Raw genomic sequence first — 18,288 nt, forward strand, 5'->3', positions numbered from 1 at the left:
TCCCAATGGTTTATGAGATATCAATCTTAACAGAAACACCTGAACTAATGAATGGTGAAGGAGGCTAGCAAGGGGGAAAAACTTGCCTCTTCCGCTGCAGAATTGACAATGTTCAAATTTTTTCGAAGGTCAGAAACCTGGAAAAGAAAATGTGGGAAAGCAGATTAGTGAGATATGCACAGCAATATGCACCCAACATTTTTTTTAAAAAAAAAAAAAAAAAAGATATCTCAGTAACGAAAACTATAGGGGCTGTATTGGCGAGATCCAACGATAATGAAACACTAAGCACTGACCTGGGTACGGAACTGTATCTTAAATGAGAAAACTCTAAGTTTAGATTCCACCCGTGGTACTTTCATCAACTCCAAAAAGAACTGTCACAAAAGTGCATTATGTCAGTTGATGTCAAGCAAGGTTTAAGAACCTGGAATTGTACATGAGATTGGCCTCCATATTGATACTGGAATCGATTGGAATCAGCCCAAAATCGGCCAGAATCCTAAAAATTGGAATCGGAAAGAAGAAGCAAAGATTTTTCAAACCTGTGATTTTTTTGGAGTTTTTGATTCAATAAACTTGGGGATATTGCTACAAGAGGCAAGTTTCATTGATTTTCTGCTATTTTACTAAGAGAAGGAACAATGGCCAAGAGTAAAGATCAAACATGACTAATGGGCGATTCAAAACTGTGTTGCAGGATTTGGCCAGAATCAGGATTGGCCTCCACAGATTTTGATTCACCCAATTCAATTCTGATTCCTTGAACTATGATGTTCAAGCAAAATAAGTAAGATATTAATGAAAACATATATCCCAAACTGTATTTTCTCTTTTTTTTATTTTCTCTATTTTCCCCATAGCCAGCATAGCCGGCTATGCAGGGACATATTTGTAATTCTGCCCTCTTATTGAAAGCTATAAGTAAAGGGGCAGAGTGACCATATTACTCACTCAAGCCATTTTTATTTTTCTGTTTTGCTAACAGAAGCCAACAAGGGACAACCACTCAGTTCAGTAGTCAATTCCAGCCACGACAGACTGGGGCCAAGCTTTGCTCTGTTTTACAACTAATAACTACCAAACCCCTTTTCTCTTTTCTTCTTTTTTTGTCTTTTTTCATCCCCCCAACCCCCAGCCCACAAACAAACCCTGAGTTAAGGAAGCCAGCATCTTCAGAAAGGAGTTAATAATCACCAATTCACACACTGAGGTGTCATTGCTACCTAAAAAACAACTAAGAGATGAAAAGAGAGAGAAAAGAAAGCAGAAGTCCACTAACCTGTTCACATTTCCCTAATTTTTCTTTGTCTCCATTGTAGCCCTGAGCACGGAAGTGTAATTACATTATAAGTAAAAAAGGAGTAAGAGATCCTAATTGCCTAAAATGCCTAGCTAATTAGTTAGATCAAAAGGATAAATGAAATAATGGGCAGACAGTATTGAAACTTCCACAAACTGCTGGCTGTACATAAATATATCTAAAATTTAACCATCACTGTCGAAAACAATAAAAACAATAATATTATAATAATGAAAATAAAGAAAATAATAATAATATTAATAATTGTTAAAGTTACTATTTGTTACAATACCAAGAGCAAGGAAACCAGTACCTGTGAGATTATAGAAGAGAAGAAGAAGATGAAGAAGACGAAGGGACGAGAGAAACAAGCTCATGGTTTGTCTTAATGACCTAACATAAGCCCCCTCCATTATAATAAATCAAATAGTGATAATTACAAAGTTAAAAAGTCATGGACTTGGGTGTATTTGCACATAAGCACCTAATAAGAAAGGAACATTATATAAACTCCCCTACAATAGGGCATAAATAATAGACAGTAAGTTTAACAACAACAATAATGATGATGATGATGATAATAATAATACAATTGGTAAGCCGACAAATTCCTCCCCACCTTAAGTAGTTCCATGTCCTCTTTTGTTGGACAAAACTTAATGAGATTATCAACCTGATCAACATCTAATGCTGAGTCATCCAATGCAAGCACCGAACTCTGTAAAACATCCATAAAAGGGCATGAGTGAGAGGAACCATCAATTACCATCCCAGGTACTGAAGACAGAAAGTGCAGGAAAAATGAAGCAAAAAGGAGATAAAGACAACATCAATCAAAAACTCAAAAAAACCAATCATAGAAGTTAAAGAAAGACTATTCATTGCTTTTATACGACGACTGTAATTGACACCTTTGCATTACATGAGTCCGAATTCAAACTAAAACGGTCACTCAACTAAACTAAGCCTACCCACATCTACGTAAAACAAATAAATGAATATGCAAAAGCACAGGTTTGAAACTGGAAAAAGAATCTATTTTCTTACCAACAAATCAGGCAGTGGCATCTTAACCTTTGAAAGCATGATTTCACAATTGTAAGCTCTTCTTAGTTCAATCTGCAAGAAACAGTAGATAGGGACTTGAATAAATGAAAACAGAATTTTTTCCGCTAATGAAATGAAAACAGAAGTCATTCTGCTAGTGAAATGAAAACAGAAGTCATTCTACTAAAGAAAATTATTTTATCACCAAGAAAAGGCAGAGAAATATGGGACATATAACAAACAATGATTCAATTACCAAGTTGACTTTGTCAGATTTAGGTCCAGAGGCACGCTTGGATTTCTCACTTGGGCCTCCACGCTCAGAGTTTGGAACTGCTGCAGAGAAGAGATTTTCTAGTTCTGACATATCAATCTCTGGAGCCCTATCATAGAAAAAATAATAATAAAACAAAGAAATAAGCAGACAAATTAAAGCCTCAGAGATTTTGTAAATGGGACAATACATGAGCCTAAAATAAAAGAGAACATAAACATTGAGTAAAAAACACATACTTGGCAGCTTCACCAGATTTTTGAGTCTCCTCCCATAAACTTCCTTGCATTGCTCGTGTTAACTTCAACCAATGATATGGCCTCAGGGAAGTCTTTTTGGATTGATTCCTATGACTTATATTACGTGACAGACCTCGACCCTTTGCACCAAATGGAGCATTAGGAGGTGGTCCAGGAGGTGTACAGGTTCTCTGAATACCTGCAGGAGGAGGGGGCACAGGTGGAACATGAGAAGAATTCTGAGATGCAGTGCCAGGACTCTTCGATGCAAAACCTGGAGGAGGAGGTGGTAGTGATGCTGAAGATGTAACAGTAGATCCTGGGACAACCGCAGATTGTAAAGGAGGAGGTGGAGGAGGAGGAGGGCCAACTGTAACAGCTCCCTTCATAGGTGGGGGTGGTGGAGAGACAGCAGGCATCATCTTCATAGGTGGAGGTGGAGGTGGTGGCGGAGCAGGAGAAGCAGCTGGCTTCTTTGTAGGTAGAGGTGGTGATGGTGGAGGAGGAGAAAAATCTGGCTTCCTGAATGTAGAGGGAGTTGAGGAAGCAGCCACAGGTCGTGGAGGAGGAGGGGGGGAAGGAATTGATGATGGCTTGTTGACAGTGGCACCTGATAACTGTGTTGCAGATGGAGGACAAGCAAGATTAGCATCTGAGTTAACAATGGAAGATGATGTCCCTAAAGAGGAAGGGGGTAGAGGTGGGGGAGGAGGAACTGATGACTGACCTCTACCCATCGAGGAGGTTTCAGGATGCTGGGTCAGTGAAGAATGTGCTTCTAAATCTGACGGTTGACGAGATGGTGGAAGAGGGGCAGTTGCAGAAGTTATTTTGCTAGAACCCATTGAAGTAGGCCTTGAGGGGGGAGGTGGTGGTGGATTTGAAACATCACAGGACCCCACAGGTTTTGACAAATGTGAAGAAGTGGGAATTGAAGGAGCAGGTGAAGGTGGTGATGTTGTCCGCAGATTAGTGCCTTCTGCACTTCCACAAGTAACATGATCATGCAAGAGAGCCGTAATGCCAAGAGCTGAAGGTGCACTATGATATCTTGACATAGGCACTGGTGACCCTTGCAAAGAGTTAGAAGATGAAACTGGATTAGAAACAGAAGTCTGTGGTATTCGTTGTGATATGATCTTAGATTGAGCAGGCCGTTGAAGAGCAACCTGCAGGTCCTGGGGCTGAACCTTCTTTTTAATTGAATTTGAATCTGTAGATGGTTCCACAGAGGGCATGGACTGTTTCTCCACTGCCATGGATGTGGAACTCTTGATGTTATTTTCTGACACCACAGGCATCAGTTTCTCAAGAAGTTTCTGAGAACTTGACTGCAAGTCGATTACAGCATTCTGGATAGAACAAGTCTCCAACGTCTCTTGAAGAATATTTGACGCAGTCTCCAACTTCTCTTGAAGAATATTTGACGCAGTTAAGTGCTGAAGCACATTTAGGGCTACATCTGCCTTTGAATCTAACCAATCGACACTGTTAAAGATCTCTTGAACCTTAGCAAATGCTTCAATGGGAAGACCATCCTTTTCCTCAACACCAGGCAAATCCACTGTGATCAGTGATGCAGCAGCATCCATTTCTGAGAAAAGAACCTTCACCCAGACAAAGAATATAATACGCTTGACATCAGGAATAGACTGGTGGAAAGCTAAACCCATTGCAGAGAGGGGAAAGAGATAAATACCTCTGCTCTGAAGTCCTTAGAAAACCTATCCTTGGCATCCCATAAGATGTCAATTTCATCACGATTAAGCATCAAGATATTTGATCTAATAAAGGCAGTGTTAAACATGACACGAAACATCATCTCTTCACGTTCCAGATCTTCCTCCAAACTAATACACTCAAGAACAACATCACCTTGAATTTGACAATTGATGTCAATTTTAACTAGTTCACAGTCCACCTGCAACAGAAGGTGATAAGAGAGACACAATTCAGCTTGACAAAAGGAAGGAAATCCTTCCTAAAAATACTTATTGCCCCAGAAATCACCATCAGATAGCAGGAAGTTCCTGCAGGAGCTGGTATTTTGATATAAAGAAATGCTGGCCACAAGGGCCTGGTGTCTTATGGGCCTTTTAAGCATGAATAATCAACTCAACTAAACCTTATGGATCCTATATTACCATTCAACTCTATTTAAAACCAAAGTCGTCCTTCCAAACATGAATGCCAAAAGGAAAAAGTTCTAATAATTAAATAACCAAAGCAACCCCTTCTCTACTTGTTTTATGATCAAAAGCCCTGCCCAGCAAACAGGAACATGTTGCTATATTGCTCTATCTCTACCATTCCTCAAAACAAAAAATGCTGTGTTTCTTCTTAGTCACAGACTCACAGTTAGCCAGCCCTTGGTCTACCATTCCTCAAGACAAAAAATGCTATGTTTCTTCTTAGTCACAGTTAGCCAGCCCTACCAATGACATCTATCTGAGCCAAAGTTGGCCCCAATGGGCTAGACTGTGCCGATATGGTTCACAATATTGCTTTTAACAGCAGGAATGAAAAAACATGGCCAGTACAAGTTGGGGGATAATAACACATAAACCCCAGCCCCAGGCACCATGAATCTGTTCCTTGTGCACAGGATAGAGACATTAAGGGCAGCCTGACCTTGACTTATGCCAACATAAAACAATTTCCTTCCTTTGCCACAGAATTAGAAAAGTAGAGTAGGGGGATCGTACTATCAAAGCCAATAATCTGACACACTTGTTACACTAAAGACAAGTTGAAGGGAAAACCATAAACTGTACAAATAAGAAAAATACTGGACATCATTTTTTTTTTTTTGGGGTGGGGGGGGGGGGGCAGAGGAAAAGATCAGAAGTATTCTAGTTAACGTAAGTGCAAAGGAAAGAGAAAGAAGAGGCTAATCAAACAGATACAATCAAAAACTACAAAGCAGAAAAATACACAAAGCTTATAAAAAAATAAAAAAGAAAAATTCAAAGACCAATCCTCATCTCATTTCTCAATAATATAACTCCAGTATTTCACAAAAACAAACCCACTTGATACACTTAAAGGAAGAAGATTACCAACACAGCACGACCTGAAGATTTTTCCAGGCTATTTCACCCTTACATATTTATGTATGTAATCTAAAAGATTCTCAAAGTCCTTCAATATATCATCCACCAATAACATCAACTGTTCCTGGTCATTTCGCTGTTTGGAAGAAACTTATATAGCACAATTTGGGAATCTTCCGAAAGAACCATATCCCCAAATATAACCAGCAGTCATTTAGAATAGCCTCAACAATTTCCACTGGTCTGACCAAACAGCCCCTAACTTTTGGCACAAATATGCAAACAAACGAAATATGCAAACAAACGCCATGGCAGAACTAAAACATTTGGCATTCGTTATTTAATAACAAAAGAGCTTGAATAATGAAAGGTCCAACTCCAAGAAAGTGTTAAGAGTTTATGTTGTTAGGGGTAATTTTGCCACTGGCTTATCATAAGTCATGTTAAATTGTAATTTTACTTTTTTCTCTTTTTTCCTTTTACCACCTCAGGGAGGCCTATGTAATTTCCAGAAGTTGTTAATGACAAAATAGGTGAATGGAGTCTATTCTCTACTATCATCGATTTCTCCCAACTCTCCTTTCTCTCTTCTTCTTTCTTCTTCACTTCTCCTTCTTGTTCCTCTTGTTGTTAGATCTTGTTCCTTTACTAGAATCAACCCTCATCTAGTTTCTAACTTGGTATCAGAGCAGGTTCGAGAGTCGACCAATCTCAGCTGTTCTCTTCACCTCTCTTGGAACTCTAGAAAGGTAGAGGGTTCCAATAGAGGCCATACTATGTAAAGTATCTCACATAGAATACTTATTGGATTTCTAAGCTTTAAACCAATGTTTAATGGAAGGAGTTGAAAGGCTGTAGAAGTTGATTGAAGCCCTAGAGGGTAAAACCAGAATTACCGCCAGCCTTTCCTCTCTCGGTTTTGTTTCTGCCTCATTTCTTCGTAGTTTGCAATGAAACCAAGCCATTTGGATCGTCCAAGTGTCCATTTTAAGCCCCCAAGAACTCGGTTGGTAAGGAGGGATGGTTAGAGAGCATAGCTCTCCTCTATGCTGCTGCACAGGTACTGCCAGATGCTTTTTTTTACCCCTCTGTTTGAAATTTTTTGTCTGTTATGTGTTGAATGGCTGCTGTGAGTTGAAGGGTTACACTATTTAAGTGTCTTTGGTTGTTATGGAATGAAGTTATGATGCAAGAAGTGTATTTGAGGTTGTTATCATCAAGAAATTGTGGTATGTTTACTTGTTGGTGATATATTTGGTTGTCGATTTGCTTCCTTTTTCTGGTTGAAACATATGTCCTACTTGTTCAAGATATTTCAGTGATTTGTTAAGTGTTTGCACATCATATCTGGGCCTGGTTCTGAGATCAATGGATCTAGTGAAGTTTCAACAGGTGGTCTCGGTAGTCGTCACCCTAGCATGACCCCATTTGATAACCCCAATACCCAAATTTCTATTGTGAAGTTGGACAACACCAACTATTTAGATTGGTCTCACTCTGTGAAGTTATCACTGAGAAGCAGGAGGAAACTGGGGTACATTACCGGTTCTATCAAGGCACCTGCATCAACTGATCCAGCATATCCGAAGTGGGAGACTGAGAACTCCACTGTCATGACCTGGCTGATTTTCTCCATGAAACCTAAGATAGGTCGAAAATTTATGAGAAAGGATATTGCAAGGGAAATTTGGGACAGTATCTCTAAGACTTTTGACCGAGTAGGTGACTCAACAAAAGTCTATCAGATTCATCAAAAGGTCATCAATATGAAACAAGGTAACCGAAGCATTTTTGAATATTATAACAATGTCATTGGTCTTTGGGAGGAGTATGACTACTACAGAGACCTCCATTTGTCCAACTTTGAGGATGAAGCAAAGGTGTCCTTATTTTACTTGGTGGGCTTAATCCCGACTGTAGATCTTGGGGCGGTTACTTCTTCCATCCTTAGATGAAGTATACAGCTACTTACAGAGTGAGGAGACTAGGAGAGTATCTATGGATACTACACCATCCCTGGAGAGATCTGCTCTTACTTCTAGCTCTCACAGAGATTGACGAGGAGGGGGGAGAAGCCAAGGGCCAACCCATGGAGATAACAAAGAGATTTAAATGTGATCATTGTGGAAAGCTGGGGCACACTAAAGAAAGATGTTGGGTCCTTCATGGTCAACCTCCTGGTATGCATGGTGGATCCACTGGTACTCGTGGTGGTAAGAGAGGGGGTACTAGAGCCCACACTGTTGCAGCCGAGCCTAAGTCATCTGAACTACAGGCTAACCTTGATTCCCTTTCCAGAGAGGATATTGCAACAATATGTAGGATGATGTCTCATCTAAGCCACTCTTCTACTACACCTGCAGAGTCAGATTCTTCAGCATTAGCCTTGCAACCTCTACTGTTGCACCCTCCACTGCTCCTTCTTGGGTCATTGACTCTGGTGCCACCAATCACATGATTGGTATGTCTCATTGTTATGATTTCTATTCTATATGCTCTGGTAGGGATAAGGTTAGAATTGTCAATGGATCCCATTCTTCTATTTCTGGTAAGGGTAATGTTCGAGTCACTCATATTCCCTGGACTTTGTTCTTTACGTCCCTGATTTTGCCACTAACCTATTATATGTTAGTCATCTAACCAAATCCTTAAATTGTTGTGGCACCTTCTTCCCTTTCTATTTTCTTTTTTAGGATTTGGTGACAAAGAGGATCATTGGCATTGGACGTGAGGAGAGAGGACTCTACCTTCTTGAGTCTCGGACACCTACTTTAACACCTATTTTGCTTACTACTCATTCTTATGTTTGTGTCAGAGTGACAGTAGTACTATGGATTCTGTGATGCTTTAGCATCAACGTTTGGGTCATCCCTCTTTTGTTGTTATGAGAAAACAATTACCGCATTTATTTACTTCCTTTTCTTCTTTGCATGTTTTTCAGTGCGAACCATGTATTTTTGCTAAACATTAGCGTTCATCTTATCCTTATCATGGTAATAGATCCATTGTTCCTTTTAATATTGTCCATTCTGATGTTTGGGGACCTGCTCCCACTACTTTGTCTGGATATCGTTATTTTGTTTCTATTGTTGATGACTATTCCCGGTCCACTTGGATTTTTTTTATGAAACAAAAGAGTGATATTTATGATGCTTTCAAAAAAATTTATCAGTTGATTTGTACTCAATTCAGTACTCGCATTCAAATAATTCGTTCTGATAAGGGGGTGAATACATGTATGGGAGGCTTCAATAGTTTTTACTGATAATGGAATTATTCATCAAGTTGTTTGTGTTGACACCCCTCAACAAAACGCGGTGGCTGAGAGAAAAAAATGTCATTTGTTGGAGGTCACTAAAAGTCTCCTCTTTAGCATGCATGTTCCTAAAACTTTTTGGTCTGATGCCCTTCTTGCTGCTGCCTTCCTAATCAATCGGATGCCAACTCAACTTCTTGGCTCCAAATCCCCTATGGAAATCCTTTCACCTCAAGCTTCTGCTTTTTCTCTTCCTCCTAAAGTGTTTGGGTGTGTCTGCTATGTTCATATCAACAAATCAGCTCGAACAAAGTTTGACCCCAAAGCACTCAAATGTCTCTTCCTTGGGTATTCAATTTCTACTAAAAGGTATAAATGCTACCATCCTTCCTCCCGAAGGCGGCTTCTCTCCAAAGACATCACCTTCTTTGAGTCTATTCCTTTCTTTCTTCCTCATCAGCATCCTCTTCAGGGGGAGAGCCATGGAAGTGAACAGGCTATTGATGTCATTCCTTTTCTCACTCCTTTGCCTACCTCCACCTCCCCATTTCTTCTTGACATTGGGAAATACGAAGAAGTAGATGTTAACATTGATACTCATTCATGTGTTGATGCTAGCAATGACAATGAGCTAGCTAGCAAAGAAAAAAAAAGTTTATTGTGTTCAAAAGAGGTGAATGCTTGGAAGGAAAGGAAAGAAGACCTGCCAAGAGTCCTCTTTGGATCCATAGCCTGAGCCCCCTCCTTAGTCAGGTAACACTTCTTCCTTTCCTTCCTCTAAGTTAGATCTCCCCATTGCTACTCGAAAGGGGAAAAGAGCTTGTACTAATCCCATAGCCAGGTTTGTTTCCTATGAGGCTATTTCTCCTACAGGTATTACTTTTTCCGCTACTCTTGCTTCTTCCTCCATTCCAAAAAATGTCACAAGAGGCTATGTCTGACCCAAAGTAGGAGGAGGCAATGTGATGTAGTCCTAGGTAGGAGAAGTCCCACTAGGAGCCAGGGGAATAGGGTCACCTAACAAGGCTGGCCGATTGGGACAGATTAGGCTAATTAGGGAAGAAATTAGGGTTAGGGTTGAATAATGGTAATGGGGTTTATAGGGTTTTAATATGCAGGTCTAGGAGGCTTTAATGGTATATAAATATTAAGGTTTAGGAAGGTTCAAAAATTTTGCAGTTTGGGCAGAATCGAGTTGCAGGTTTTTAGGTTTAATGGAGTGGGGGAATGGAGGGGTTATAGTGGAGGCTAAGGGCTAGGTTTAAGGTCAAGTGTAGGGAGAGGTGTGAGGGTTATAGGCTAGAAGTAGGGTTCGAAACTGATGGCTAAATCTGGAGTTATTGTAGAACCAAGCGCTTGCCAATCCCCCAAAAGACGCCTTGTGAGGGAAGGTGCAACTTTAATTCCTTATTGCACACCAGCCAGCGCGCATCGCTCCCTCACCCGAGCCGGGATCTGGGCAGGGCATTTTGGGTCACTCCCAACAATCCCCTCCCCAAATGCCCCATGGCACCGGGGAGACTCGAACTCGCTACCACCTGCTCTAATACCAATTGTAGAACCAAGCGTTTGCCAATCCCCCAAAAGACGCCTTGTGAGGGAAGGTGCAACTTTAATTTCTTATTGCACACCAGCCAGCGCGCATCGCTCCCTCACCCGAGCCGGGATCTGGGCAGGGCATTTTGAGTCACTCCCAACAGTTATGAGGGAGTCCTAGTTGAGGTAGGAGTTACAGGTTTAATGGAGATTAGGGTTTGATAGATGGAGGGGGATGTAGATTAGGTCTAAGGGAAGGGTAATAGCTAGGTGGAAGAAGGTTTTAAAATAACTTGCAGGGTTAAACTTACTGTAATGCAAAAATAATGGCAGCAACTTGAAGTCTTGAAGGAACCTCTCGATCTTCACGATGCAAGGAGTCGCAGGAGTCCACCTACCCTTTACCACCTTGAGAGCTCACAGAGGAGCAGCAGCAATGGCAGCAAGCATAAATCTAATTTTTATTAATTAAATTCGTATTCAATACTTGGCCCCCTTACAACCTTATATAAAAGACTCAAAATTAGACTCCTACACTAAAAAGGAATGGCCTAACCCTATCCCTAACCTATTAGGTAACTTAAACTGACTAGGAAACTAGAATACTAAAGGAAATAGACGCAAAACATGGCTAGACTTATAGAATCCTAATCCAACCCAACTTACATCACATGACCACTTAAGTTGTCACATGACCATTTAACCAAGTCACATGATCACTTAAATTGAACCAATTGGATGCAACCAATTTGAACCGGTTCAATTAAAAAACATAAAAATAAACTAAGTATTGGGCTAATCCCGTATGCAACCTATATACCCCTGTTTTAGACTCATTAAAGTGGCCTAATACATAGAAAACCCTTGGGAACAAAGGCCCAACATGTATATAACCCAACCCTAGGCCTATTTCTAAAGAAATAAGCCCTATTTGGTGATGAATCTGCATCAACTCCCCCCAACTTGAAAAAATTTGTCCTCAAATTTTGCAGTGATGAGGGGGAATCAACATGTGATCAGCAGCTTTGACCATCCCCAAACAAAATTCCGATGAGGCAGGAACATTGGGGATAAAGTCTTCAATGCGTGGAACTTTCTCTTCGAAGAACCATGGTAGCATAACAAACTCTATGTGTTCTTTCTTTGAATCAACAGCAACTGTCAATGTTTCGTCCATAGAGTCTTCAGTGTTAGCAATCTTCTCATCTAATGCGTGAGACACAAGCTCCACCTCTTCAAGAACAGCATCTTGAAGGTCATTGTTTTCCTTTGGAATGCTCTCAATCACCTTTTCATCTTCTACTGTTTCAGCTTTGTCTACTTTGTTCTCTTTAATGTATACCTCTTCAGTAGAATCTTCTACAATTGTGTTTTGGACCTCCACATCAATTTGATGGCCGAGCTTCTCAATTATGATCTCAACTACTGCTGCAGCTTGGTCTACTTGAATTTCTTTAGCTATCGGTTCTTGAATCTCTTCAACACAAATTACCTTAGTAGAATCTTCTGTTGGTACATCTGCCATTGGTGAAACTTCAAACACAGTCGATGCCACTTGCGTTTGAGTTGACATGTTTGGCAGTCTCTGTAGCTGTACAGTCGATGTGGTCACCTTTGGTTGTAACCCTTTTAGAGTAAACAAATGGTATAGACGGTGTTGATCAGGTAGGACACACGAGTTGTTTTCAGGTTCAATCCAACATTGTCGCTTGTCCAACCAATTACAACCTACTGCAATAACGCTCCTTGGAGATGGTACCGGCTTATACCAAGCACCGTCAGAGTATGAGGAACATTCAAATTCAACAAAGACTTGACCTGTAGGCATGATGCAAATCTCTCCTGACTGGGACAACATATCCACCACGGATTGTGAAATAATGTTGTTACGTCGCCTCTCATCAACAATTCATATGGTTGTGCTCCCATTGGGTAGACGAACTCGGGTTTTAAAAATGAATGGAGGTGGGTCTTTCGAGGCTTGGTTGAAGCTTCCCTCCGCCATAGCTTTGATACCAAATAATGTAGTCCTAGATAGGTAGGAGACCTACTAGGAGCCAAAAAACAGGATCAATAGCAAAAGGGGTTGCTGGTTCAAATGGACAACACTAGGATTTAGGTTAATTTTAGGGTTTAGGATGGGAATTTGGGAATGGGTCTTATATGGCTTTAATATGCAGGTCTAGGAGGCTTTAATGGCATATAAATATTAAGGTTTAGGAAGGTTCAAAAATTCTGCAATTTGGGCAGAATCGAGTTGCAGGTTTTTAGGTTTAATGGAGTGGGGGAATGGAGGGGTTATAGTGGAGGCTAAGGGCTAGGTTTAAAGTCGAGTGTAGGGAGAGGTGTGGGGGATATAGGCTGGAAGTAGGGTTCGAAACTGATGGCTAAATCTGGAGTTATGAGGGAGTCCTAGTTGAGGTAGGAGTTGCAGGTTTAATGGAGATTAGGGTTTGATAGATGGAGGGGGATGTGGATTAGGTCTAAGGGAAGGGTAATAGCTAGGTGGAAGAAGGTTTTAAAATAACTTGCAGGGTTAAACTTACTGTAATGCAAAAATAATGGCAGCAACTTGAAGTCTTGAAGGAACCTCCCGATCTTCACGATGCAAGGAGTCGCAGGAGTCCACCTACCCTTTACCACCTTGAGAGCTCACAGAGGAACAGCAGCAATGGCAACAAGCATAAAGCTAATTTTTATTAATCAAATTCGTTTTCAATACTTGGCCCCCTTACAACCTTATATAAAAGACTTAAAATTAGACTCCTACACTAAAAAGGAATGGCCTAACCCTAGCCCTAACCTATTAGGTAACTTAAACTGACTAGGAAACTAGAATACTAAAGGAAATAGACGCAAAACATGGCTGGACTTATAGAATCCTAATCCAGCCCAACTTACATCACATGATCACTTAAATTAAACCAATTGGATGCAACCAATTTGAACTGGTTCAATTAAAAAACATAAAAATAAACTAAGTATTGGGCTAATCCCGTATGCAACCTATATACCCCTTGTTTAGGCTCATTAAAGTGGCCTAATACATAGAAAACCCTTGGGAACAAAGGCCCAACATGTATATAACCCAACCCTATGCCTATTTCTAAATAAATAAACCCTATTTGGTGATGAATCTGCATCACAATGTCCGAGGAAATGATGGCTCTTGAGAAGAGTGGTACTTGGACACTTGTAGATCTTCCCAGGGGGAGAGTTCCAATTGGATGCAGGTGGGTCTATACCATTAAGTACCGATCAGATGGTACTGTGGAAAGATATAAGGCCCAGTTGGTGGCCAAAGGGTACAGTCAGGTGTATGGCATTGACTACCAAGAGACATTTGCTCCTATGGCCAAGCATAACTCAATCAAAGTCCAACTATCAGTGGCTGCCAACAGAGACTGGCTGTTGTACCAATTAGATGTAAAGAATGCCTTTCTCCATGGTGACTTAGAAGAAGAAGTGTATATGCAGCCTCCTCCGGGTTTCAAGTTTCCCTCAAAGGAAGGGAAAGTGTGCCTCCTAAAAAAGGCACTTTATGGCCTCAAGCAATCTCCTAAGGCCTGGTCTGAGAGATTTAGGCAAGCTATTCTCAGGAATGGTACACCCAGAGCCAGGCTGACCATACTTTGTTATCGGAGAGGAAATGGTACGGTCACAGCTCTCACTGTTTATGTTGATGACATTGTAGTGACTGGGAATGACAATGCTGAGATAAGTAGATTATAATCTTACCTGGCCCAACAGTTTGAGATTAAAGATCTAGGACTTTTGAAGTAATTCTTGGGTATTGAAGTATCACGGTCAAAGAAAGGAATCAATATATGCCAAAGAAAGTTTGTCTTGGATCTATTGAAAGAAACAGGAATGTTGAACTGCAAACCAGTAAACTCCCCAATTGATCCAAATCATAAGCTTGGAGATGAGTATGGTTCTCCTCTTATGGATGTAGGTAAGTACCAGAGATTAGTTGGGATTTGGGAAACTGATCTATCTCTCCTTGACTTGGCCAGACATAACTTATGCAGTTGCAATGGTGAGCCAGTTCATACATGCTCCCAAGAGTGGGCACTTGGATGTTGTTTATCGTATCATCAGGTCTTCAGGAAAAGACCTTTTATATGCCAAGTATAATCATTTGAAGATGGAGGGCTACACTAATGCCGATTGGGCAGGTTCAGTTTCTGACAATCGATCTACATTCGGTTACTGCACCTGTGTGGGTGCTAATCTTGTTACTTGGAGGAGCAAGAAGCAACCAGTTGTAGCTAGATCTAGTGCAGAGGCAGAATTTAGAGCTATGGCCCAAGGAGTGTGTAAACTCATATGGCTAAGCCAGTTGATTCAAGAGTTGGGGTTTGACTTTGAGGGACCTATGCGGCTCTATTGTGATAACAAGGCTGCTATAAGTATTGCTCATAACTCTGTTCAACATGACCGAACGAAACACATTGAGGTTGATAGGCACTTCATCAAAGAAAAGTTGAATTCTGGCTACATTTGTATTCCCTTGTGAAGACAGATTATCAAGTGGCAGTTATCTTCACCAAAGGTCTCATACCTAACCAATGTAGTACCCTCTTGTGCAAGCTAGGAATGCATGATATTTATTCTCCAGCTTGAGGGGGAGTGTTAGAGTTTATGTTGTTAGAGGTACTTTTGTCAATGGCTTATCATAAGCCATGTTAAATTGTATTTTACTTTTTTCTCTTTTTCCTTTTACCTCTTCAGAGAGGCCTATGTAATTTCCAGAAGTTGTTAATGACAAAATAGGTGAGTGGAGTCTATTCTCCACTATCATCGATTTCTCCCAACTCTCCTTCTTTCTCTCTTCTACTTCCTTCTTCACTTCTCCTCCTCCTCCTTTCCCTTGCCGTTAGATCTTGTTCCTTTACTAGAATCAATTCTCATCTAGTTTCTAACTGAAAGACAATCCACAAATAAAATAAAAATATGTGGAATCATTCTTAGATAGAGGAATTCAGATGTAATTACCATTTCTAACTGTTAGAAAATGAAATCAGAGAATCATATCTCAGGAAGAAAAAAAAATGAAAGGGGAAAAAAGGATTTTCTTCCTAGGACAACATAAACAAGGAAAACTAAAAAGAAAAGGATGAAGAAAAAGGAACATTGAAAATAAACTAACGAAGGAGAATGTACATTCACCTGCTTGTAAAGACGGACAAGTTTGCTTTTTTTGGCTGTAGAGAACAGAACTTTAGGAGTCCGATCAGTAAAGATGAAAGGATCCTGTCCATATATTCTAAATATTGGCCTGCAACCGCCCTCTCCATCAAAATTAGGCATTATTCTCAGAATAACACAATCCAATGTAAGTGCCCTGTCCAAAGGAGGCCATTCTGAAGCTACATTCCTCCTTGAAACATATTGAAGATATCTCATCTGTGAAGGTAGTGGATTAAGTGGTGAAAGCAATTGCAGAAGCTCACGAGGTGCTTGTTTGTAAATCATGTATAAGGTTCTCTGCTCCCCAGTATACTGTTTCCGATAAATCAAAAGTCCAGCCAGCATGAAAGCCAACACTGGCCATCCACCTCGTTCACAGTGCATTAGCAGCACATTATTCGGTGCCAGAGAAAGCCAGCTTTCACTAGATCTCAGAAAATGATGGATCACCTCCATTGTGAGTAACGGACAACCTTCATAATGCCGGGGATAGTCCATTACAGTCATATCATACACACACAAAATGCTGGCAAGCTGGCTTTGCCTATCTCCCTCTCGGAAGTTGAATACCATGAACGAAGCATCAGGGAAGTGGTCACGTAGTTGTCCAACTATACCTTCCATGTAGATTTTATAGTCATCTTCATCCAAAACATCCGTGGAAAAGCAACAATCGAACACTGTGTGGACAAAAGTTAAACCATAAATCATATAAATGAATACTTTTGCTGAATGCAATTCAAACTAACCAACGGTTTCGTTAGTTATGGGCCAAAGTAAATAAAGGTTTCATGATCATAACAGACAGTTAAACATACAGATAATAAACCACTTACTCTCAATTGAAACCAGAAAATCATAACATAGAGAAAAGTTTAGGCCAAAAACAAGCAAACAATATGAATAGATCAAAAAGAGGATTCTTTTACAGGATTGGAAAATAAAAACCAACACTACATGATATAGCTGGAAAACCACGTTTTGACTCGGCAAGTCACCCGAGTCGTGGAGACTCGCCAAGCTTAAAAAATGACCAGACTCGGTCCTGGTCGACCCGATTTTCCCTTGAATAAGTAATTATGTCCAAGTCAAGAAAAAATCACTGAGTTGGGTCATTTTTCTTCCTCCTTTGGTTGTCCCATTTTACCTCTGTCTGTTCGGGCTACCTTCTCTTCCTACTTTGTTTTCTTCACTTCTACCTCCATGATCCATCCATTACAACAATCTGAGTTAATCATCTCTAACCAAATTCTAAGCTTAATTTTTTATTTCTCCGAAGTTCGATGATGTACAGGGAAGACCAGAGTGGATATAGCTTTAAGGTTCATGTTGTTTCCCAGTCGCCAGAACTATTGGGCTTTGTTTTTAGGATTTCATCGTCTCTATCCAAGAGATTAAGATCTTTCAAATTCCATGATTGGGAATTTCAGAGGGAGAGAGAGAGATGCTAGGGTTTTGAAGCTCTACAAGAAAATCATGCCTCAGTCTCCCATCACTTTCTCCCTCTCTTCTTCTGTCCTCCACAATTCTCTCATATTTCTCCTCGATCTCCACCAATGCCAACTCCTCTACTGAGTAAAGAAACATAATACAGAAAGAAAACTCGGTAAGGAGAAGGAGACAGCCCGACGAAGAAGCCTTCCATACCTTTTATATTATAATACATAAAATATATTAAAAACCAAAAAAGTAAGAAGCATGAAGTAGAAGGAAACATAAGGACAAAAAAGCTTCACTACCTTTGAGGCCTTCACTTCACATTACCATAAACTCATAAAAGCAAGAAGACATGATGGTAAATGTTAAGTGGTAAAGTTAAAACTCAAAAAGTAAATCACATGAAATGTGGGACAAGTGGGACAGAACTATTAATTGCAAAACAAAACATGACTCGGATTGACTCGTCCGAGCCATTAATTTTTTTGGAGGACAAGTCAAATCGGAAAACCTGGTTTTTCAACTATGCCGATAATATACAAAGTAACAAAACCTTATTCAATTATCATGGTATCAAACATAAGATACCTTATACAAAACTTTGGGAGTGAATGACTAAGCATTAAGACATGGAATCGGATTATCAAAGATCATTTTTTTCACCAAAAAAATCTATTCAATCTTCTCAAAAAGGCAATCAATGGAGAAAATCAAAGATAAGAAGCAAGAAATTCTCCTGGTCTTCGCTAACTTAGAAAAAAGATCCAGATCCAGGTTTATTCCTAGAGATATGATGAGGTGGGTTCAGGCAGAAAAAGAAATCTCACGCAGATAAGTTGATGTAATTAAGCGATGTTAGTGGCAGCACAGCATAAGAACAATTCATAGAAAGTCATGCGAATACAATTCTCTGTATTAGACAATAAAGAAAACAGCATTGCTAAAACGCC

General features: G+C 40.2%; 1 protein-coding gene across 1 annotated transcript in view; it reads right to left on the reverse strand.

Moving 5' to 3' along the window:
• LOC122651414 (formin-like protein 18) overlaps positions 1–18,288 on the reverse strand; it is a 39,626-nt gene that overhangs the window by 19,714 nt on the left and 1,624 nt on the right. Inside the window, exons 2-11 of the mRNA XM_043844795.1 lie at positions 15,881–16,581; positions 4,563–4,784; positions 4,270–4,470; positions 2,864–4,212; positions 2,607–2,733; positions 2,351–2,422; positions 1,923–2,021; positions 1,283–1,324; positions 297–377; positions 87–137 (exon numbers count right to left, since the gene is read on the reverse strand). Coding sequence (XP_043700730.1) covers positions 87–137; positions 297–377; positions 1,283–1,324; positions 1,923–2,021; positions 2,351–2,422; positions 2,607–2,733; positions 2,864–4,212; positions 4,270–4,470; positions 4,563–4,784; positions 15,881–16,581 — 2,945 coding nt within the window. The remainder of the gene's footprint in view (positions 1–86; positions 138–296; positions 378–1,282; positions 1,325–1,922; positions 2,022–2,350; positions 2,423–2,606; positions 2,734–2,863; positions 4,213–4,269; positions 4,471–4,562; positions 4,785–15,880; positions 16,582–18,288) is intronic.

The sequence above is a fragment of the Telopea speciosissima genome, chromosome 2 (genome assembly GCF_018873765.1).
Source record: "Telopea speciosissima isolate NSW1024214 ecotype Mountain lineage chromosome 2, Tspe_v1, whole genome shotgun sequence".
In the NCBI taxonomy this organism is placed as follows: Eukaryota; Viridiplantae; Streptophyta; class Magnoliopsida; order Proteales; family Proteaceae; genus Telopea; species Telopea speciosissima.